General features: G+C 41.1%; 4 protein-coding genes across 8 annotated transcripts; 2 read left to right on the top strand and 2 right to left on the bottom strand.

Moving 5' to 3' along the window:
* The first annotated feature begins 363 nt into the window (after positions 1–363).
* LOC115761666 (carboxypeptidase N subunit 2) lies at positions 364–4,574 on the top strand. 3 transcript variants are annotated; one of them, XM_030703513.1, is made up of 3 exons: positions 364–553; positions 1,441–1,668; positions 2,758–4,574. In XM_030703513.1, the coding sequence occupies exons 2-3, from the start codon at positions 1,645–1,647 to the stop codon at positions 4,306–4,308; spliced, it is 1,575 nt and encodes a 524-aa protein (XP_030559373.1). In that variant the 5' UTR covers positions 364–553; positions 1,441–1,644; the 3' UTR covers positions 4,309–4,574. The 3 variants fall into 3 exon arrangements, with proteins under 3 accessions (XP_030559373.1, XP_030559372.1, XP_030559375.1); XM_030703512.1 differs by lacking the exon at positions 364–553 and having other exon boundaries at positions 1,015–1,668; XM_030703515.1 differs by lacking the exons at positions 364–553; positions 1,441–1,668 and adding an exon at positions 2,567–2,595.
* A 494-nt stretch (positions 4,575–5,068) lies between these two features.
* On the bottom strand, positions 5,069–7,820 carry LOC115761498. Its single transcript, XM_030703266.1, has 5 exons — positions 7,508–7,820; positions 7,390–7,437; positions 6,927–7,324; positions 6,661–6,862; positions 5,069–6,607 (listed from the first exon to the last, which is right to left on the bottom strand). Exons 1-5 carry the CDS (start codon positions 7,520–7,522, stop codon positions 5,459–5,461), a joined length of 1,812 nt encoding a protein of 603 aa, XP_030559126.1. The 5' UTR covers positions 7,523–7,820; the 3' UTR covers positions 5,069–5,458.
* Positions 7,821–7,962: 142 nt separating this feature from the next.
* On the top strand, positions 7,963–9,664 carry LOC115761526 (odorant receptor 88a). 2 transcript variants are annotated; one of them, XM_030703298.1, is made up of 4 exons: positions 7,963–8,020; positions 8,078–9,187; positions 9,243–9,398; positions 9,454–9,664. In XM_030703298.1, the coding sequence occupies exons 2-4, from the start codon at positions 8,189–8,191 to the stop codon at positions 9,502–9,504; spliced, it is 1,206 nt and encodes a 401-aa protein (XP_030559158.1). In that variant the 5' UTR covers positions 7,963–8,020; positions 8,078–8,188; the 3' UTR covers positions 9,505–9,664. The 2 variants fall into 2 exon arrangements, with proteins under 2 accessions (XP_030559158.1, XP_030559157.1); XM_030703297.1 differs by having other exon boundaries at positions 7,972–9,187.
* Positions 9,665–10,000: 336 nt separating this feature from the next.
* LOC115761248 (NADP-dependent malic enzyme) lies at positions 10,001–21,224 on the bottom strand. Of its 2 annotated transcripts, none has more exons than XM_030702953.1 (4): positions 21,148–21,224; positions 16,908–17,679; positions 11,073–12,001; positions 10,001–11,013 (listed from the first exon to the last, which is right to left on the bottom strand). In XM_030702953.1, the coding sequence occupies exons 1-4, from the start codon at positions 21,207–21,209 to the stop codon at positions 10,338–10,340; spliced, it is 2,439 nt and encodes an 812-aa protein (XP_030558813.1). In that variant the 5' UTR covers positions 21,210–21,224; the 3' UTR covers positions 10,001–10,337. The 2 variants fall into 2 exon arrangements, with proteins under 2 accessions (XP_030558813.1, XP_030558810.1); XM_030702950.1 differs by lacking the exon at positions 21,148–21,224 and adding an exon at positions 17,884–17,980 and having other exon boundaries at positions 16,908–17,730.
* Positions 21,225–21,451: the final 227 nt, after the last annotated feature.

The following is a 21,451-nucleotide window of genomic DNA, read 5'->3' as shown; positions in this document are numbered from 1 at the left end:
AACGAGCTAATCACGACGAGCATTTCCGTTGGCCATAACTGCATTTGGAGGCAGCAGCATAGAGACAGCTGCCACACATAAATATTAAGGCAATGGCATAATCAATGTGCCACAGTCTCAAATTCGGCCAACGACCGGTTTTGGGTGCTCGTCGATTGTGTCGAAAAGGCAGGGGGGCCAGGGCCAGGGGCAGGGGCAGAGCCAGTCGTATCCAGCTTGTGGGAACGGCCAGCGATATCCAGCTTAAGGCAGCATGGACAGAGAATGCCCGAGCTGCTGCTGCTGCTGCTGCTGCTGCTGCCTCAACGATTTCCAGTTTCAGTTGAATCTGAGCAACAGGCAGGTAACGATCGCAGTCGCTGCATTTTCGCTTTCGGTTTCTGTACGTGCGCGAGTTTGATTTAAGACCAGAACGAGGATGAACCTCGGCGGCAGCTGCAAAAGTGCAACAACAAAAGAAACGAAACGAAACGAGTTTCAGGTTGCAAGTTGAAAGGCGACGCGTGGAACGTTGTCTGCGGTTTCTAAGCGTCTGCACAACTAATATATTATAGTATGAAATAATTGAAATTTAAGAAAACACAAATATCGATGACTCAGCAGAGGGATCTGTTCCGTTCTGTTCCGTTGTGTTTTGTTTATGCAACTAATTGCCACACAGCAGCGTCCACAAACATTTATTTGTTTTTCTTATTTACTGTGGAGTTCACATTGCAGCCATTTGGTATTTGTTGTTGGCATCAATTTGCATGTTCTTCGAACAGCTCAATTTGCCTCATTGTATCACACACACACACACATACATACATACACACTGTAACATATGTATATGTACATAGTTACACGCACACATAGACGTTGGCGCAAAGTTCAATGAAACGTAGTGACACATGCTTGTTGCCTTTCCAATTGGCCCCGTCGAATCTAATTGGAACGGCCTGGTGGCAGCCGGCAGTCGGCATTTCTTTAATATTTCCTGTGCCTGCCATTGTTTTGTTTTTCAAACGGCAGAAATCGCAGCTGAGTCAACTGTGTTGAGACGCATATTTGTTGGCTTGGCACAATTTGTTATCTTATCATTGTCACTACATACATATGTATATAGGACTCTAGATTTCAAATTGGACTAAAGCAAAACAAAAACTCGCAGTTGCTGTCTTAGTCAGTGTGCAGCGTGCAGTTGGCATTGGGCGCATCAATATAAACGACCTTGCAACAGAACAAAACAGTCTGCTCGTGACTCAATTGCAATTCACTTTTACTTGAGACACACTGTACTTACATTTAACGCGACTTAGTCGAGAACGAAAGTATGTGTTTGTTTGTGTGAGAGAGAGAGAGAGAGTGGTGGAGAATAAGAGAGTGCTGCTCTCAGCTGATATCTAATCAAAACAAATAATGCCTCAACCCACGGCCCGCGGCTTGAATCATTCACGTTAGTTCCAATTCGACTTCGAAAAGTGCTCGTGGGTAACTGTTCATTTCGCAGCGCAGCCGAATTTGAATAAGAAACTCAACTGCATTTCGGAGCAGTGCATGTAATTAAATACTTAAAGTGTTTTGTGCATTCGATTGCAATTGATCAAATAAAAATCAACACAGACATCAAAAATATTAATTTCAATATAAAACTACGTGTACAGCATGAAGTGCAAGCTTTTGCTGCTGGTGAGTGGAAAAAAATATAATCTATCTAGCTACAAATTTCGAACTGTTTTCTTATCTTATCTGAATTTGTTTTCGCTGGGGTCAGCTATGAAGCACCTAAATATACAGTTAACATTGTGTGCATTATAGAGATATATACATACATATATATATATATATGTATATATATATATAAATTATTCTTTTTCTGTTTAGGGAAACCTTTTTATTGTAGAACTATTTCGAAAAGGAAATTAAAAAAATTTGTTCGGAATTTCTTGGGACATAAGCTCATATGAAATTCAACAAAGTTTTAGTTTAATTATTATTTAACTATTTTTTATGAAGATGTATATATGTATGTGTATCCAAAAGTATGAAAGTAGAGCATTGATAACTTCCATCTATGTCGATAGATACGCATTATTATAAAATATAATGATATATATTTTCCGTGGACTTTCGAATTTTGAGTATAAATATACATTTTATGAATATAAGCAAATATAAAACAATTTTTAAATAAAAATAAAAAATTTCTAAAAGCCATTTTCAAAAGAGTTTTAAAAGTATTTTGTTCAAATTTTTCGTTGGAAATTAAAACAGAATAAAGAAATACGTTGGAAGTTCATAAAATTACGATGAAGTGTACGAATACGAATACGATCAAGAATTTATTTAAAATAAAAATTTTTATCTTATGAATATCAAAGTACGATATAGAAGTTCTTAAACATACGATAACGACTACGAATTCCAATACTATAAAGAATTTCTTAAAAATGTAAATATTAATTTCATGTAGAGATATCCCTTAAATGACTTCAATTGTAATTTCCAGATAAATCGAATAAATTTTAATCTTAAATAAAAAAGCAGAGTATCTTTAAGGCGATTACTGCCAGTGTCAAAGATAAGAGCTGAAATAAGTAAACTATTGAATAATAGGTATATTTTCAAGATTCTCATTGTCAGCTTTTTGGATTAAATAGTCGAGGATTGAATAGAAAACGATAAGAAATTGCCTATCAATAAATAACTGCTATTAAAATAAGAATAATCCATTTTTTATAATATATATTCTAAGCAATCCCATTTGATCCATTGCAGCTTCTCAGCATGGCAGCGCTGCTGCTGAGCCTGGGAGTTGCCCAGCACGAGGATATACCCTACCAGGCTGTGGCTAACATCTGCGAGACATGCACCTGCCTGAGCGCCCAGGACAACAACCATCGCCTGCACCAAACGCTCAATTGTGCGATGAAGAACTTCGCGCACATTCTGGCGCGCTGGCCACCGGAGTTTGGCAGCCAGCATGCGGGCATGGAGATTGTCGCCTCGTATTCGGGCAACAATATTCGGCTGCTGCAGCAGCTGCCGGCGACGAATGCAACGCTGACCTTTTCGTGCCGCCACTGTGGCATGCAGCAGCTGCAGGAGCCGCTCTTCATGGACGTGCCCAACGTGGAGGGTCTGTACCTCAGCTGGAACGAGATCGCAGATGATGCTCTGCACCCGGCACTGTTTCGCGGCCCCTTCAATGCGACCAGGTATGAGCCCATTGCACTGAAGGATCTTGATCTCAGCCACAATCGCATATCCCGCCTGGACCGCAAGCTCTTCGAGCACACGCCGCAGCTGCGCAAGCTGGCGCTGGCCTATAATCGACTCAGTGTGCTGGATGCGGCCACCACAGCCTCGCTGGCGTCGATCACAAATCTGGAGCGCTTGGATCTGTCGCACAACGGTCTGTTGACGCTGCCCGCCGAGCTTTTTTCACACCTCAACAATCTCTACCAGCTGGACATTTCTGGCAATGAGTTTGCTGTGGTGCCAGCCAGCATACAGCAGCTGGGCAAGAGTTTGCTGCACTTGAATCTGGCGGGCAATCCCCTGGCCAAAATTGATGCACACAGTTTCCAGCAGCTGGAGGCACTGCGTCGCCTGAACATCAGTGAAATAGTCATGCTGCGCACCATTGAGCTGGGCGCCTTGCAGCTGCCTGCCTTGGAGCAGCTGGACTGCGCACGCAATCCCAAACTGGAGCGCCTGGAGCTGTCGGATCTGCGGCATAGCCGCAATCTGACACAGCTGGACATCTCACAAAATGCCCTGACCACGCTCACGCTGAACGTGAGCGGCAACGCAACCAATGCCAGCTGGCCGCGCCTGCGCAGCCTGGCCATTGCCGGCAATCCCTGGTACTGCAGCTGCGAGCTGCTGCAGGCGCTGGAGCATGCCGGTGCGCCGCAGGTGCTGCTCCAGCCGGCCAGTGCTGTGGCCCGCTGCGATACGCCCTATCTGCTGGCCGGTCTGCCGCTGACCAATTTGACGGCGGAGCAAATCTGCAATATGGTCATACCCAAGAAGTATCGCGCCGTCGAGGATGATCCGCCACGATTTCTGCGTCGTCGCTACATCATTCTCACTGTCATCATTGCCAGCGTTGTGGTCGTCGCCGGCCTGATCATTGGCTTCATTGTGGTCTGCGTGCGACGCCGTCTCAAGGGCAACGACTACGGCGTTCAGCCCATACGCTACACCAGTGTGCGCGGCAGCAATCTGTCCGCCTTCTCGCAGCTCCAACCGGCTTCGGTTACCAGCAAATTTAACAATGCCGCCGCCAATACGGGCACCACAACGGGTGCACCCAATGCCTGAGCGGGCTCCTTGTTTTTTTTTTTGCGCCTGCTGCACGTACCATGAGCCAAAGATGTCCACGAAAGTGTTGCAGCCACTACAAAAACAAAGACTTTGCGTGCATGTTTATGCTGTATATATGCAGACATATATATACATACATATATACATATGTATATTTAAATCGAAACTCCCCTGGAGGAGTCCTGCCACCATATCCCTAGTGTCTAGTGTTGCCATCGCTGTTTGTATTGTACTTAAGTTTCGATAGGTTTTAATTACTGTGAAATAAAATGCATTTTTATAAACATTGCGGAGATATTTTTATTAAACAATACAGTGGTCCTTCGCTAATAAGAACTCCAACAAACGGGCTATCTAAAATATTCTTTTTTGAGTAATTTATTTACTTCTCTTACAAACGCCTTTGAAAATATTTTTATTTTTATGGTTTTATGTTTTTCAACAATTTTGAATATATATATTTTCAATATTGGGTCCATAGAAATCATAAAAATATAGTACAGTGGCTGCTCGCAAATTAAAACGCTTCTGTTTGATCGAGAAGTCCAACAAAAAGTCAAATATCTGAGATTTATTTCTCCATATAAAAAATAAACACAATTTAATGCATACTGTGATCGATTTCAAGAAGTTGGTGTTTTTTCTCTTTTGAGAATTTCATATTCACATATTTTTATATATAAAATTGAAAAACTCCAGATTTCTCAATTATCTTTTAATCTTAAGCATAGAAAACTAAAGCTTCCAGAAATTAAAATTTATGATTTTGAATTATCTCTAAAACTAGCGCGAGCGAGCTCTATATCGTCAAAGCCTCTAGATGAAACTTAAAAGATCACCTTTTATACAATATGAATTGATTTTTGTTTTGTATCAGCAAAATCCCAAATATTTTGAGATTCGAGGATTATTTACTGCAGGACTTGAACATACTAGAACTTAGTACTATATTCTGTAAATTGGTTTATTAATTTGTATGACTTTGAATGTTAAGGGGGAGAAAACAATAATAGAAATCGAAACAATCAGAAGTTAAGAAAAACTGTTGTGGAAGGCGCTTTCGACGCAGCTGGGCCGCTTATCTCATAGATTATATAGATGAAATGATAAACATAGCGATAATGTGACTAACACTAGCTAATTGGGTCTAGCATTCGCTTTCCAACAGCTCCTCCTCCATAGCTGCTGTTGGCCGTGCCAGCTGTTCGTTTGATTTTTGGAGCAGCAGCTGATGCATCTGTGGATTCAGCTGAAACAGATTGACGGCTTCTTTCTGGGCGAGAAATTGTCGCATTTCGGCAAAATTATCGCGTTCTTTAATCTGCTTGCTGCGCACATCTGCCGCCTCATCCGCTGAGTCAGATTCGGAGTCGCTGTCATCGTCATCGCTGTGCCTTGTGGCATTTGTTAGGCGATTGTCCTGTGGCTGTTCTAGCTGCTCCGCTTTGCCAAACAGCACATCCACATTGATGCCCTTGGCGGTGAGCACTTCACGCTCCTTTTCCAGCATTACACGGCGTATGGGATCTATGCGATCCTTGAGCTGCCGGAGCACAGGCTTGAATTTGCTCTTGGTGATGCGCTTCTCGAAATTGAGCAGCTCCTTTTCGGGTGTGGAATATGGTGCTTTATGGTCGTTCTCGTACTGTCGCGCATCCATCTCATCGTACATATATGCATAGAAGTCATCGCACTTTTGCGGCTCGCCGGGATTCTGCGAGAACTCGACACGCAAAATGCTCTCCGGAAACTTTTGCTCCTTGGTTGGCGACTTATATTTACCGGGCTCATCAATGCCCAGCCCTAATTTGCTATTCAGAAACTTGTTGTAGACCAGCATCAGGCGCTGGAAATCATCACAACAAACGGCCAAAGCATTCTCAATGCCACGCATATTGTGTGCCACGGCCACCAACTGGTCCGCATTGTTTCTGTTGGCTGCCTCGGCTGCTGTCAGCTGTTGTAGCGTGACATCCAGTGCCTGGCACTCGCCGGCCACAGCCACCATGCAGGCGCTGAGCTTCAGGGATGAATGCTGCAGTACAAAAATGGGACCGCTTGGTTGTTGTTGGATTTTGGTCGCGTGTAGTTGGGCGAGCTCCAGTTTCTTCTTGTTCTGCATGGCCAGCGACAGATTGTGGAAATGCTGCTCCTCCTCCTGAACCAGCTGTCGCATCAGTTTATCTATTTTCACCAGATCTTCGCTAAGCTGCGAAATGGATGGTCGCGTCATAATGGTGAGCGCCAGACGCAGCAAATACTGCGACTGCACATAGGCGAATATGTTGTGAAAGTCCTGCAGCATGCAAGAGATTAGTAGGGCATATAAATGGTAATACACAAACGCACCTTAATGTGCTTCGGGCTGTAGTCCGTGACATTGTTCTTAAAGTATTCACATTCGCGCAGCTCCTCCATGGGCGCATAGTAGGGTCCATATTTGGCTGGTAGCGGATAATCAACTTCCAGTTTTCGTGTTGCATCGTACAGTATTTCGGTTACCTCCTTAGCCGCTGTTATGCAATCCCAGGCGCGCTCTATTTGTCGTGATCTGCGCGAATAGCCAAGTTAAGGACGTTCGTCTTCGTTTATTACTGTACCCCCGATGCACTTACTCAATTAACTCTGCCTGTTTCATTATGATAATTTCTTGAAAGTAGGTCATGTTGCGTCTAATGCAATTGCCAAATTCATCAATGGTCTTCACCAGCTTCTCTAGTTTGCGCTCAACAATTTTGTTGCGGCACACAAAGACGCTCTTGACGGCGCAAAGGGCGCCAAAGGTGCTCGTCAGCAGGACAGAGGGCATCAGCGACAGTCGCAAGCCACGCGGCGTTACCAGGTGCTGCAGGACGGTGCCGCTCAACAGTAGGCAGGCATTCCGCGTGGTCAGCAACTGCCGGCCGGGCGCAGCTGCCTGATGCTGTTGCATGCAATGCTCAAGCGCCTCGACATGATCCACCAGCAGGCGTTTCGAATAGAGTATCCGCTGCAGCAGACGATCTGTTATGGCCTATACGAGTGTAGCGTATCGTTAGAGGTGTTTGTCTATATTTCTATTTTCGACATGGCGCTCACCTGTTTCTGCTTCAGCTCGTTTACCAGTTGAGGTCGCTCGAAACATGCCTGTGCGCGGATTGAGTGGGTACATTGATTAGTCATATAACATTGGGTTTTCTCTGTGTGTGTCGCTTACCGTTAACCTTTCCATTATTATTTATTTTAAATTTATTTTACAGTGCAATTCAATGTTTTATTGCATTGGCTGTTGACAATATTTACGTTGTGAAAAGAACCGAGCTGATATCTCGCTCTAACATATAGCATTTTCCATGCGCTAACCAAAACAAACGTAAACGCAAGATGAGTACGTAAGCGCGATACTGCGTAACGTAAGCGCAAGACTGAGGGGCTTATCGACACATTAAAACGATAAATATGATTTAAATGCAAAAACCGGTAAATTTTGAACTAAACATTCCAGACTGAAATGAATTAATTTCGGATATATTTGAATACATTAAAACAGTTTTGTGTTTGTCAAACGGAAAATCAAACAAAAATTTATATTTGCAAAAATGTTGTATGCAACTGGTATTACATTTATATGTAGATTAGTATTTATTGCATTAACAAAATATAGTAATTAATAATAATACTTAAACCTTCGCACGCTCTCTTACCAGCCACTACTAGCACACACTATTAAGTACCACCTTATAACTAACAATTAAACAATCAAAGTCCTGATTGATGCAACCTGCAGACAATTATAGCTGCTGATGGGCAATAATTATCCAATTTATGGCTGGTGTTAGATTTGCATATAAAGACGCATCGAACAGCACGGCTTTACAGTGTTTTATACAATTTTGAAATGGACGCAGTGGATGAGCCCATCAAAATTGAGCAGTTCTTGCAATTCCATAAATATCAGCAAGTTTTTCATTTTCTGCACTTTCAATTCGTGCGAAATGCGGATGGACGCTTGTTTAACAAGTCGGAAATGGTTTTCCGTGTGAGTTTCCTGCTGGATGTCTGGTTTTTTGGCATCAATTTATTTGACATCCTAAGATCGATCCATCTGGGCGAGACCTCCCATCAGAATCTGCCCGTGCTGAGCATATCGATATATTTCACGATTCGGGGCATAATTATGTTTATCAAGCGACACGATATTGTGGATTTTCTCAATGTGTTGGACCGGGAATTTCCCAAGGATTTGGTCTCGCAAAGGGTGCTTAATGTGTCGCAGGTATTCGACCGCTATCACAGGCGACACGGATACGTGGGACTCTATGCGAATTATGCACTTCCCGGCTTCTGTTTCACACCGGTCGTCACATACATTCTCACCTATGAGGATAGGAATGCGCCCATATTGCTGGATTACCAATTGCTTGGCGGCTGGCTGCCCTATGACCTACGGCAGAATCATTTGGTCTATCCATTGGTGTGGCTATACGATGTCTATTGCATGCTGGTGGGCGTGACCTTCTTCACCAGCTTCTACACCTTGTTCAACACGATGCAGGCCCAGGTCATCATGCATCTGGATTGCTTTTGCAGGCAGCTGGAGGCGCTCAATGCAGCCGACACCCACCATGCTATGGATGAAAGGCAGTTCTATGAGCACATCTGTGGCCTGATCCGCCGTCACCAGCAGCTCAATTTGATATGCGATAAATTCAATGACATCTTTAAGCTTGCGATTCTGATAACTGATCTTGTGGGCGCCACATCCATATGTTTCCATTTGTATTTGATAACCGAAACGCAGGATCCGTTGATGATTGTCAAGTACATTTTGCCCACATTGGCCTTGGTGGTGTTCACCTTCGAGATTTGTCTGCGTGGCACACAGATCGAGGAGGCCGTGAGTTAAGCGAGATATTTACTGCCTATACAATACATATGTAAGATTTCCTTAGTCGTCCCGTTTGAATGAGGCTCTGTACAATCAAAACTGGTATATGGGCAGCAAGATGTACCGCAAGTTGATTCTAATTTGGATCAAATATGCTCAGTGTACCAGAAAGCTGACAGCTTATGGTTTGGTCGAGGTCAATATGAAGCACTTTTCGGATGTAAGTGGCAGATACTCTTTGCATTTTGTGCGCTTATCAATATCTTATTTTTCAGATTATGCAGCTGGCCTACAGACTATTCACTTTTCTCAAGTCCCGACAATGAATCTAAGGCTTGAGTTGGGTATTCTTCGGTTTCACGTTTAAGCTCAAGCCTATATAATAGTTAATCAAATTAGTCTGGTCACACTTTTAGTGCTTATCTCAGAGCCAGCTAGCTTTCTAGTTGTTGAAGTGCATAGATTCCCTTTACCCTGCTATCTAACATTTGGTTTTAACATAAAACATTAAAGTATTTAACCAAATAAGCCTGGTCACACTGTTAGGATTTAACAGCAATGTTAAATATTTATCACCTGATAAGTGTAAGTCAGCTTAATCTCTAATTTCGGTAAGCTTGAAGAATCACAATGAAATATGTTTTTTCATTATTGTTTTATTTATTTTATTTTTATATAACTTATGTACTTAGCATAGTCTGTGTTCACGTTTACATAGAATTTGTATACACAAAGATATCTATCATATTAATATCCCATTTACAAACATATCAGCATCATAAAAATGATTATCTTCTGTTAGTACACTTTTTTGTTTTTTGTTTTTTTATATATCAGTGTGATGTGTTCTCTCGGTTTCAACTTGGGCCAGCAAACAATCGGAATAGAGCGTTTTCGTAGGATTATTACATGTGTTAAAGGATGCTAATAAAAAGGATGTGTGCGAGACTATAAAATAAATAACATATGCATGTTGCTGCTGGTGTTGATGCCCGCGGCTAAATTCGTACGGCAACTCATAGAAGCATGTGGAATGGAAAGTATGCTGCAATGCCAAACTGAACGCGACGACGACAAACTTGAAGAATGGGAATATCCTGGTGCACGACGAGTTGAGTAGCTGAATGTGCCGTAGTTGACTCTTCCAAAGGGCTCCCCTTTACAAGGGATAGGTGGCTGGCAAGGCACGCGGATAGTCGAGATCGTACATTTGAGCTTTGATGAAGGCCAGCTTGCTGTCGGGCTCGGGCTGGACGGTGGCCAGGTTATTCTGATAGGCATAGCAGACAATCTTCTCGGCTATTGCCAATGAGCATTGGACAATCGAATTAAGTGGCGGATACAGGCTGCCCTTGCTCAGATCCTCCTTGTTGACCAGTTCGGCCAGACATTGGGCAGAGATGAGGAACACCTCCTCCGGTATGGTCAGCATGCCGGCGCACAAGACGCCCAGAGCCACGCCCGGAAAGATGTACGAGTTGTTGCCCTGGCCCGGATAAAATTTGCGTCCATTGTAGGTAACCGGTGCAAACGGTGAGCCGGATGCAAAAATACATCTACCATTTGTATATGTGTAGGCATCCTGGGCGGTGCACTCAGCCTTGCTGGTTGGATTCGACAGGGCAAATATGATGGGCGTCTCATTGATCTCGGCCATTTTCTCGAGAATCTCCTTTGTGAAGGCACCGCCCTGAGCGGAGGCACCAATCAGCACATTGGGGCGCACTTTTATCACCGCCTCCATCAAGGTGTCAATGGGCGTGCTGACCTGGGCAAAGTGCAGTTTATGCTCGGTGAGGCCGCCCTTTGGACGATCGCGCACAATCACGCCACGGCTGTCAAGGAAAATGCTGGGTTAGTTGGATTGCCAGTTGAGATTTATACAAGCGCTTACCTGTCGACCATCCAGATGCGTGCCTTGGCTTCCTCGTCGCTCAGGCCCTCCTCCTTCATGGCCATGGTGCACAGGGTGGCAATTCCAAGCGCAGCCTCGCCGGCGCCCAGGAACAGCAGCACATTATCCCTGAGCAGTGTCTTCTTGATCTTCAGCGAGGCCAACAGGCCGGCGACAGCAACAGACGCGGTGCCCTGAATATCATCATTGAAGGTGCAGTATTTGTCGCGGTACAGAGATAACAAGCGGAAGGCATTGGCATTGCCAAAGTCCTCGAACTGAATGAGACAGTTCTGGCCAAAGCGGCGCACACAGGCGCGCATGAACTCATCGACAAACTCATCATACAGATCGCCTGTGGCGCGTGCCTGACGCAGACCCACATAGAGCGGATCGTCCAGTATGGACTGTGTGTTGGTGCCCACGTCCAAGGTGATGGGCAGGCACTGATGCGGCTTTATGCCAGCCAGAGCCGTATATAGCGAGAGCTTGCCCACGGGTATGCCCATGCCGTTGGCGCCCAGATCACCCAGGCCCAAGATGCGTTCACCGTCGGTCACCACAATGGCGCGCACATCCATCTCCGGCCAATTCTTGAGCACATCATAGACATGTCCCTTGTCCTTAATGGAGATGAACATGCCCTTCGACTTGTGGAACACCAGGCTGTATTTCTCGCAAGCCAAGCCCACCGTGGGCGTATACACCAGCGGCATCATGTGAGCAATGTCCGAGCCGAGCAGATTGTAGAAGAGACGCTCGTTGCGCTCAGAGAGTCCAATCAGATACACATACTTGTCCAGATCGTTCTCCAGACGATTCAGCAGAATACGGCAATGCTCCACTTGCTGATCTTCGCTGCGCACCACATAGGGCAGAAGGCCATGAATGCCCAACACCTGGCGCTCCTCATGTGTAAAGGCGAGACCCTAAAACAAAGGATAATAAGAATAATAATTTAATTTGTTATAATTATAATAATAATATTATTCTTATTGAATTGGGCCTCAATTAAAATAGGAAAGAATGTGACAAAATATTCGCAGCAAAGTCAAAGCCGATCGTTTGACCCGAGAATTGAACCGCCGACCTCTTTTGCTGATTAGCTTAATCAACGGCCGACTGTCAACATATGTCATTATCTGGCTGAACCACTTATCAATCGAAGACCTTTGCGTAACGTGTGATCAAACGCCACGCGCCACAGACAACCTGGCGGCGCCCGTTACCGTGCTCGGGCTCGTGCCCAGGGGCTGACAGACGCCTCTTAACTGACCTTCGCCGGATGCACTGTCAAATCCGATAGGCAACGAGATTTGCATGCGAAATATGCTTAAAGTTCAAAGTCAATCTCTGGACAGCAGCTGTCGCCGTCTCGGACCATATATGCGCGATTACGAACCGGTATTCAAATGCGATGGGGCTGGAAGGGGCTTCAATTTGAAAGTCGAACCGTTTGCTGACTCAACCCGCGACCTCGATACGCAGTCGAATGCTCAGAGCATGATTTGCCACTTTTGAAAGCGCTCAATTGTTTGTACTTAAAGTTTTTGTTTTGTTTATGCTATTGTGTAATTAACTGATATGAGCTTTATGGTACTAAATATGTGTTTTAACGTTTTCCCAACCTTTATTATATTTTTTTTTTTGGTTGTGCAACTTCCTTGGAAGCGTCTATGCCTGACGCTACCTGACAAATTGCACATGAAAGCAGAAGCGCATTCTTTGAAGGCTTTGAATAATGTTAAATCGTGACAATACAAAGAATAACAAGAAGTTAACGTTTGTGCATTTGACATGTGCATAAATATACCTTCAGGTCGGGGCTAAGTTTGAGCTATTGTCATTTTAAAGTTGTTTTATAATCAAGATAAAATTCATTAATGCAGTATTGATAATTTTTATAAGAAAAGAATTGTCTCTATGATGTAATTGCTGGAGATTTTAACCTCCTGTTAAAATCTAATCATCATTGTAATTTCATAATTATTTGTTGTAATAATAAATAATAGCCAAATCGCTTGGACTAAAGTTAAGATACTTGCGAATTAAGGAAAAATCTGTTAATAGTATAGTAAAGACTTGTTCAATTAAATTGGCAGTTCGCGTAGTTGTTAACTTTTGTAATTGTGCTTTGCGTATAAGTATAAATATATACATTAGATAAGACATGCATGTTTTGGGCACATTAGATGTACACTTTGCGTGTTTTTGAATGTTAAGAATAGCAAATTGAATAAATTATTTGTATTGCTATTTAAGATCTGACGACTAAACGAAGTTTAAGTTTCAATAAGAAAAGACAAAACCTATTGGGTTTTATCGCAAATAAAAGCGCAAAATAATGTTGTCTTTACTCAGACACAAAAGTGCGTCATAAATTGGGTAAATTTCTTGCCAACTCATCTTGAGTAAAAATAAATATCTGAATGGGCAAAATTGTTCAATTAGGGCGTGAATACGTGTGAAAATTAACATCAGATGCGCCTGCCCGCCTCCCAATGGAAATCTTCCACATAAAACAGCAAATTAGTTTTAATCTAATCAAAATCTTCAGCAATTTAAAGCCAGCCCCGAAAAAATCATTACCCCATGTGGCGGGAGCGTGTGTGGATGAGTAGCCAAAAAATGCTTTGAGTGGCTGAAAGCAATTAACTAAGTCGTAGTCTGGGTAATTAACTAACCGATAGGCAAACCAAACATTCTGGAATAGCTCGAAATATCGTTTATTTACGATACGTCATCATTGGATCTGATGAAATAGCGAGTGCGAGACCGTTGAAAACGACACCGTTGACATTGAAATGTTGCGCTCTACTATCTACGATAAGCGGGCGGTGCGCGAGATCGTTTGCCTGGCAACACGTCCAAAACACACACACACACACACACACAGCCATAGCTGTATACACTCACACACAGCCATAGCTGTATACACTCACACACACACGCACAGCAAGCAGTTCCCAGCGCATCACACGGCGTATACGCAATAATCAAGCGTTGTATTACGCATATAAATTTGCAACAAAATTGCAAAAAAAAAAAGAAATAAAATATAAGAAATACAAATATAGCTTGGTTAGCGCTCAGCTGATGTTTGCGGTGTCTGGCACGGCGGGATGTCGGTCATCATATTCATTATCAGGGGGCAGCCGTCGTTGGCGATAAGCGTGCAGCGGTAAGCGTGACTTCAAAGCGGCTGCGATGACGAAACCAGCGGAATTTACAACAAAAGATGACACCGTAACACACACAGACACAGACACGGACATGGACACAGACAATTTCATACAAATTGCTTCCCCTGTTAAAAAAGGTGAAAGGTCTTCACGGTGTCGCTTATGCATTGCGAATTGTGGGTCAGCGGCGCGAAGGGTGGGCTGCCGTTTCGCAAGCTACAAATGCATAAATTGCCTAAGCTTAACAAATTTCTCAACCAACTTTATTTTAAGCACACGCTAAGGCTTTCTTCTATGAAAAATTGCCTGCAACTAAGTTTAAACGCTTGCCTAGGCCGATGGGCCAAGCATTGCCATTAGTTGAGGGATCGAACCCAAAAAAACACTCATTTGCGTTCAGAACACGGGTATCATAGAACTATTATCATCATTGAAACAACATTCATAATTTGTCCACAATTTAAGCAAATTGATTTTCTATGAATTGTTTATTTCTGTCATCACAATACCCTTTCCCAAATGTTAATCTTACTCCAGCTATTCTTTATATCAAGTATTACTCAATACTATCAATATTATTTTCTTAGTCCATGCTCTAGCTATTTACATATTGAACTACTGAAGTAACCAAGTTCAGAATTTCGCTTCATGGAGCACATTGACCGTATTAGTTGTTTAAATTTGCATACACTTACATTAAGCACATTAGCTATAACATCTATATGCGAGCCTTAGATAGGAAAATGCCGCACAAGTACTTTTACCTTCCATATTTCTTATGACATATATTAATGTTTAATTAGTTACTTTTGTGCTGTAAGCGTATTTGAACGTCGACTTGCTCTCAATAATGCCTTTCGTGCTCTTTAATTTCCTATAAACAACATCATGCGGATAAGTTAGGCAAACATGCAAATGATTTGTCTGGCTCATTTTTTTCTTTTTTGTATCTAAACAAATATTTTGTGCCATACACATCCATGTATATGAAAGCATATAGTATAAAGGTTTGTCATTAGTCAAGTTTATACGTTAAACTGTATTTAGAGCTTGACGTAGGTCAGTTTTTGTGGGTTAGGCAGTTGATAGTATTTAGTATATGTGCACTGCGATAAGAATTGGAAAACTTTTCCATTATGCAATGGAACCGAATGGACAAAGTCTTGAGCGTGCGCTTTAACAATATTTATATATATACATATATGTACATATATGTTATTGATGCATATAGAAACAGTCAGCTGTTTCCTTTAGACAGCAAAACAGTTCAAATCAAATACATGCAAATACTATAGAGTATAAAGTATATACTATAAGATATGAAAGCACTTGAAAACTTTGATAAGAGCCCTTGAGAACTTTTGTGGGTCACCTTTAGCTACTTTTTTTTCTAATTATTTTTTATTGTTATTAAAATCAATGTACTATAAAATATCCTCATGTTTATATTGTCATTATTATATTAATTATTTTGCGTATGCCTTACGTTACGTTTAAATATAATACGAACTACTAACTAACGGGACTTGTCTTTTCTTAAGACGTTAAATTGCTTGTATAAGTATGCTCATTGTATGAAACATAAAAGACACGCCCCACCCCACCCTAACCCTCCCTTAAAGCTCATGCGCATTGTTTGCTCCCGCATGCATAATTGCCCTCTCTCTCTCTTTTTCTCTCTGCCCGCTCGCTCTCTATTTGCATGTTAATTTAATGCTTAACTGCGCGATAAATGCGGAAAGGCGAATTGCAAAGGCGAGAGAGAGAGAGAGAGAGACAAAGAAACAACTGCATCTGCAAGTTGGCAATGAACTTGAAAATGAAAACTGCACGGTAAAATGCGTGCAACCAAATTGGCTGTGTTAACACTTCAGATAGCTGCGAATAGTTAAATACATAGTTAATTGACTGGCCAGTTTATCGGGCATTCAATTACGTGCTCACACACTTGCTTATTACTTTCTATTGATTTTCTATGCCCCCATGCTGTCATCAACTATATGAAGAACAACAAAAACTACAAAAACTAAAAGAAGAAAAAATTCCACACGAGCTTTGGTCTTCCAGTGCGGCGCGTGGACGGACGTTTTGCTTTGGCTATGTCATCTAAAGGTCAAGCAAACCGGCAGCCGCATTTTTTTTTTGTTTTTTTGTTTTTTAAGAAAATTGTTAGCGGACATTTATGTTTAATAGCTATGTATTTATTTTTATTATTTATGAGTTTTGGTTTTGCTTTTTGCAGTTGTGGCATAAATTTCGCAGACAAAACTTGAGCTTTTTTTCGTCAGCTTCTTTTCAATGAAGGGCTACGTCGCCAGCACTGAGCAAAAATAACTATCATAGTTTTAAAACTAATACTATATGCATATAAGCAAAACTTTCAATTAGGTAAGACCGCATTTAATGAAACATTATTTGATCATCAGCTGTTTTTTACAGTGTATCAGTCTAACATGTTGCTAATGCGGCGTTTGGAGTGTGTGTGTGTATGTGTGAGCGTATGTTCATTCATTTCTAGTACATACATATCTACAAATACATATATATATATGTATATCCGAAACAACCCCGTTCTGTCTGTTCTGTGCTCTATGCTGGTACTTTTCCGCTATTCGTATGTATGGGTAGCAAGCGGCTTCCTCTTCTAACTTACCTTGTTGAAGCGTTTGTTTTGCAGGCGCTCGAGTCCAGAGACGTTGCCCACAATCTCGTTGTCGCCGGTGCCCCAGAGACCGAGGCGATCACGATGCAGATCGTTGCTTTTGCTCATGTCGCAGCTGTAGCGTCGTATTTGTTGTAGATTGTTGCTTGGTTTGCCAATAAGTTGTTTTGTTTGCTGCTGGTGTAGCTCGTGCAGGCTCTGTTGTAGCTGCTGCAAGTGGCTCGAGGATAATATCGGTGGTGGTGGCAAAGCTTCAGCTTCGGCTGCTCTTGCTGTTACCTCGTCAACGTCGCGTTGCGTACTGATTTGTGTTGTGAGTTTTGCAAAATTGGAAAGTTCGTATTCGAGCGTTGTTATCGTTGTAGTCGTATGATTTTTACACACACGACTACTGCGCCATTTCGCAGTAGCAGCGGCAGCGCAGTCACTATCACAGCTGCTTGTGCTTTCGTGTGTGTGTGTCGTGTGGGTGTGTATGCGTGTTGGCTGTGCCGCGTTTATTTTGTTATTATTGTTGTTGTTGCCGATGCTCTCTTGCACGAGTGCGCGTGAGCACAAATCAGCTGTTTGACAGTGAGAGCAGCGTTTGCTGCTACTGCTGTTGACGGCGCTGCCAGTGCCAACGCCAACGGGTATTGTGGTCTTGTAATAACCGTGCTCATTTAGTTGTTGTTGTTGCTGCTGTAGCTGCTGATGATGATATGGTGTTATTTGGCCATTGGAAGGGCTGTGGGAATTATTGGCCGTTGGATAAATCGGCGTGCTGTGAATGAGACAGAGAGACGGAAGAGAGTGAATGTGAGGAGAGAGTGCGCTGTGTGTGTTTGTGTGTGTAAGTTAGTAGGGTAGACAGAACAAATGCCCAGTTCTCGGCATAATTTTTTTTTTTTTGAAAAAACAATTATTGTGACTCCATAACGGCACATCAATAGCAAAAAGAGGCAGGGGAAAGATATAAAATCCATACGTTCTCAAATAACTTTTATACAAGCTTTGCACTCTGTGAACTAGACAAAATGAATTGATCATTGTGATCTAGTGATATCCACTTAAGGCGTTGTATGTGGTATAATATACGAGCATTTAGAAAATGGGATCAAAAATTTTAAAGAATATATATTTATTTTACAAACAGTTACAAAATGTCTGAAAGTGACAAATGAAACATTAAAAACATGATTTAGTTTGTTTTTGGGATTATACTTTATCGCAAAACATTCAGAAACAGGTGATGCTTGAACCGCAGACCAGACAAATCGCAAATAGAGATAAGACTAGTGCCACGCCCTCTTTGGCGATTCATGATAATGATGCATATAAATGTAGGTAAGTACAGGTAGGTCAACTTATGTAAAATGCTCATATATATATATATATTTCTTTTTTGTTTTTGTACATATGCATTTACTTCTTGAGCCGTCCAAAGGTTTTGAATGGGGAAAAGCGCTGCAGAGTCGCGTACATGCTAAGCACTTGTGATGCCCTCTTTATCATATATGTATATTATATATAGGTATATATAGTATTCGCTTTGGCTATGGTCAGAGTCGAGCACTTTTCACATTTGACCGAAACGTTGCAGCACTAAAATTCAACTGAGAATCGCGATTTCAGGAGATTTTTCGATGGGGCTTCTCGTTTTTCCAATACGTTTTGTGCTTCTCATCGTTGTTTGCTTTGCTCAACTTGGAATAATGATGGGGGAGAGGGGCATAAGGGACTGTTGTAGACTATGCACATAGTGCTGATAAGGCCAGAACGACTTTATGACAATCAATCAGGGCATAAAAACATTTCGCTTGAGCGTGTAAACAATTCGCATACTTATCAGAGGCGTCGTATGAGTGCAATGGAAGAGGGGCAGATGATATGAATTTCAAATAACTATGAAGAGGCATTTAGTCAGTTTAATTTTAAATTATGTGGAGTTATTTCATGTTTGGCTTGAAGTTAGAGTGTTTCTTAGTGAAGAGGTATATTATTTTAAGCAAGCCGAAGTTTTTATACTCTGGCAGAAAAAGATTATGCATATACACATGTACATATATCAGATCTATATCATACTAGATTATTTTTTGAATAATCGTTTCTGTGTGAACTACTTGAGATACTGTGGAAACTGTCCACTTTAGAGAGATTCCAAAATATAGCATAGGAAAACAAATATTCTTTCATAATTTTAAAAATGTTGAATTAAGCAAATAAATTGATATTCCATTTATATAATCTATATAAATTAGTTCAAAAATGTCAAAAAGTTGGTAAAGTTGTTTCTCTAATTTAAGCAGATATTAGTAGATTACAATCAGTTCATTTTGCCAGCAAAATTTAACTTTTATTTTTTTCTCGAATATGTTCAAAAAGGAGTAGTTTTTTTTTATGCAGGCAGTTTTTAATTATGTGAAGACTTTGTTGAAGCTTAAGGAATTGCTAAGTGAAGCTGTCATTTAGTAAAAATTGAATTGAATATTCGAATATTGATTAATTTTGGCTTAAATGTTAGGGGCATAATTAAGCTAATAATTGGCAAATTAAATCAAGTTAAGTTAAAAAGCAATTGAATAAAATGAAATTTTAGAAAATTAAAAGAAGATCAAATAGGAAGGGTAGCTGGCATGGGCAGGGGATAAGCCGATCTATTCCAAGTTTTATCTAGATCTAGCTATATTGACCTCGCATGTCCTCGGTCGACGCGTAACCAATTTCGTGACAAAATAATACTATCTGCTAGGCAAGGGTACATTCGGACCCGAGTCTCGCATTTTTGTTAACCAATGCCAAAAGCTGGTCCACAAAATCGAAAGTAAAACAACGGCCGGGCAATTACTGGCAACATTTTACACATGCGTCTAACCTTCATAAATATTAATAGGTTAATTTTTGTTGAATTACTTTTTTTTTGTTTTTTTTTTATTTATTATTTTTATTTAAGACAGATGTTGTGATTGTTTTCTATAACAACTTTTGTATATTTCGTGCTTCAATATATTTTTAACGCGGCGACATTAATTCTATCAATGCCTTGCCACGCCCACAGCCCCTGTCAAATTACATATGGGGCCGACTCGTGTGTGTGTGCATGTGTGTAGTTGTATTTGTAGGGTCAGTGAAACGCGCGCAAATCGCTAATAAAACGCTGGTAAATCGCATCGTTAAACATTAATTACAAGTTGTATCGACAGGACCGCCAACCAGAGTGGGCGTGGTCTCGCCCATGACATTGCCTCTATGCGCCATGTTTGTGTTTTGTGGCAGGGGAAGAGTCGACTGTCTATAATTGTAGTATATGTGGCCGTTAAGTGGCAGGGTTTATATTTTTTGATATTTATCGTTAGGTATCAATACAATGTGCTAAGTGTGTGTGAATACTATTTGCAGCTAGTGTGGAATGAGTCTTAGCTTGTGGCAGTGTATTCTCGTGCTAACTAAATCGTAAGGAATCTTAAGTATCTTTTCAAATGATTTCATGCTTTTATAATTCTCAACAAGTTATCGGGTGAGCAAGTGGCGAGGTGCTTGCAAGCCTTTGACTAAAGTTTGCTGATGCTAGAACCATTGCATGTTATTTGGTAAATAAGTTAGTTGGGTTTAATTAGCGACTTTATGCTATATGTGTGCATTAATTATTTATTAGCCCGAGAACGCGTATCCTCTTTGCCTAAATGATTATTAGGTCATATCGACAGCTCGTCTATCGAGGCTTGCACGGCTTTCTATCCATCTATCTATCTGTCTTTATAATCTATAAATTTAATAATATTCGCTGCCATTCCACAATAACTTAAATAATTTGTAAGACATCGTGGACTTGGATAAATATACAGATAGCAAGTGATAAATTCGAGAACATTTCAGATCTTAACTAGACACCTCAAATGTCAATAAAATAGCTCAACTTTTTGTTAAAGTTTCAGTTAAACTAAACTTTCAGGGCATTATTTGCTTCAAATAAACATATTTAAACTGTCTTTTAAATATTTAAACATCAGTTTTCTTTAATCTTAAAAGTCATAATATTCGTATTTCTTTTGATATTTGCTGTCGATATATTTTTTTTTAATATTAATAATATCACAAATGACAGAAATACGTATATTTCATTTGGTATTATTACATTTTTCATATATTTTGTGAAAATTAATTTTGCAAATTAAATCATTTAAAGCTCTCGTTTTTTGCACTTTTTCCAACTGTCCTCGTTATGCATTTGTTTTTGCTTTCGTTTCCTTACCCATTTTCATCGAAATTCCTTATGGCATTGCGATCGGCACAAATGGAACTGGAATTACCCATTTCTTATTTCTAATTACAAATAAACGGCACTTGAATGAATTTATGTTGTAAATCGAACACCAAATTAAAAGAATTCAACATAAAAACAAGACGACAGTTCTTTAAATTATTGAAAAGTTGGCTAAACACGAATATTAAAAATGTTTCTGTGCGCTAATTAGCTCCGATCCGACTGAAACTGAACCAAAAACTAAAACTAAAACTAAAGCCCGCGCCGGCCACTTGTTACAATCAAAAAATGT

This window comes from Drosophila novamexicana, unplaced genomic scaffold (genome assembly GCF_003285875.2).
Source record: "Drosophila novamexicana strain 15010-1031.04,08,12 unplaced genomic scaffold, DnovRS2.1 tig00000485-arrow-pilon, whole genome shotgun sequence".
Taxonomy (NCBI): domain Eukaryota; kingdom Metazoa; phylum Arthropoda; class Insecta; order Diptera; family Drosophilidae; genus Drosophila; species Drosophila novamexicana.
Note: the sequence above shows the minus strand (reverse complement) of the source record. Positions and strands in the feature narration are given on the sequence as shown.

What these genes read in the sequence shown, in the direction of transcription:
- LOC115761666 (XM_030703513.1), top strand. Translation starts at nt 1,645, where the DNA reads ATGAAGTGCAAGCTTTTGCTGCTG. An exon ending in AGTGCAAGCTTTTGCTGCTG is followed by an intron (nt 1,669 to 2,757) that starts GTGAGTGGAAAA and finishes GATCCATTGCAG; the next exon opens with CTTCTCAGCATGGCAGCGCT.
- LOC115761498 (XM_030703266.1), bottom strand. An exon ending in ACGAGCTGAAGCAGAAACAG is followed by an intron (nt 7,325 to 7,389) that starts GTGAGCGCCATG and finishes ACACTCGTATAG; the next exon opens with GCCATAACAGATCGTCTGCT. An exon ending in ACAGCCCGAAGCACATTAAG is followed by an intron (nt 6,608 to 6,660) that starts GTGCGTTTGTGT and finishes TGCATGCTGCAG; the next exon opens with GACTTTCACAACATATTCGC.
- LOC115761526 (XM_030703298.1), top strand. Translation starts at nt 8,189, where the DNA reads ATGGACGCAGTGGATGAGCCCATCAAAATTGAGCAGTTCTTGCAATTC. An exon ending in GCACACAGATCGAGGAGGCC is followed by an intron (nt 9,188 to 9,242) that starts GTGAGTTAAGCG and finishes AGATTTCCTTAG; the next exon opens with TCGTCCCGTTTGAATGAGGC. An exon ending in ATATGAAGCACTTTTCGGAT is followed by an intron (nt 9,399 to 9,453) that starts GTAAGTGGCAGA and finishes CTTATTTTTCAG; the next exon opens with ATTATGCAGCTGGCCTACAG.
- LOC115761248 (XM_030702950.1), bottom strand. Translation starts at nt 17,945, where the DNA reads ATGATCAATTCATTTTGTCTAGTTCACAGAGTGCAAAGCTTGTATAAA. An exon ending in TATAAAAGTTATTTGAGAAC is followed by an intron (nt 17,731 to 17,883) that starts GTATGGATTTTA and finishes AAACACACACAG; the next exon opens with CGCACTCTCTCCTCACATTC. An exon ending in CGCATCTGGATGGTCGACAG is followed by an intron (nt 11,014 to 11,072) that starts GTAAGCGCTTGT and finishes TTTCCTTGACAG; the next exon opens with CCGTGGCGTGATTGTGCGCG.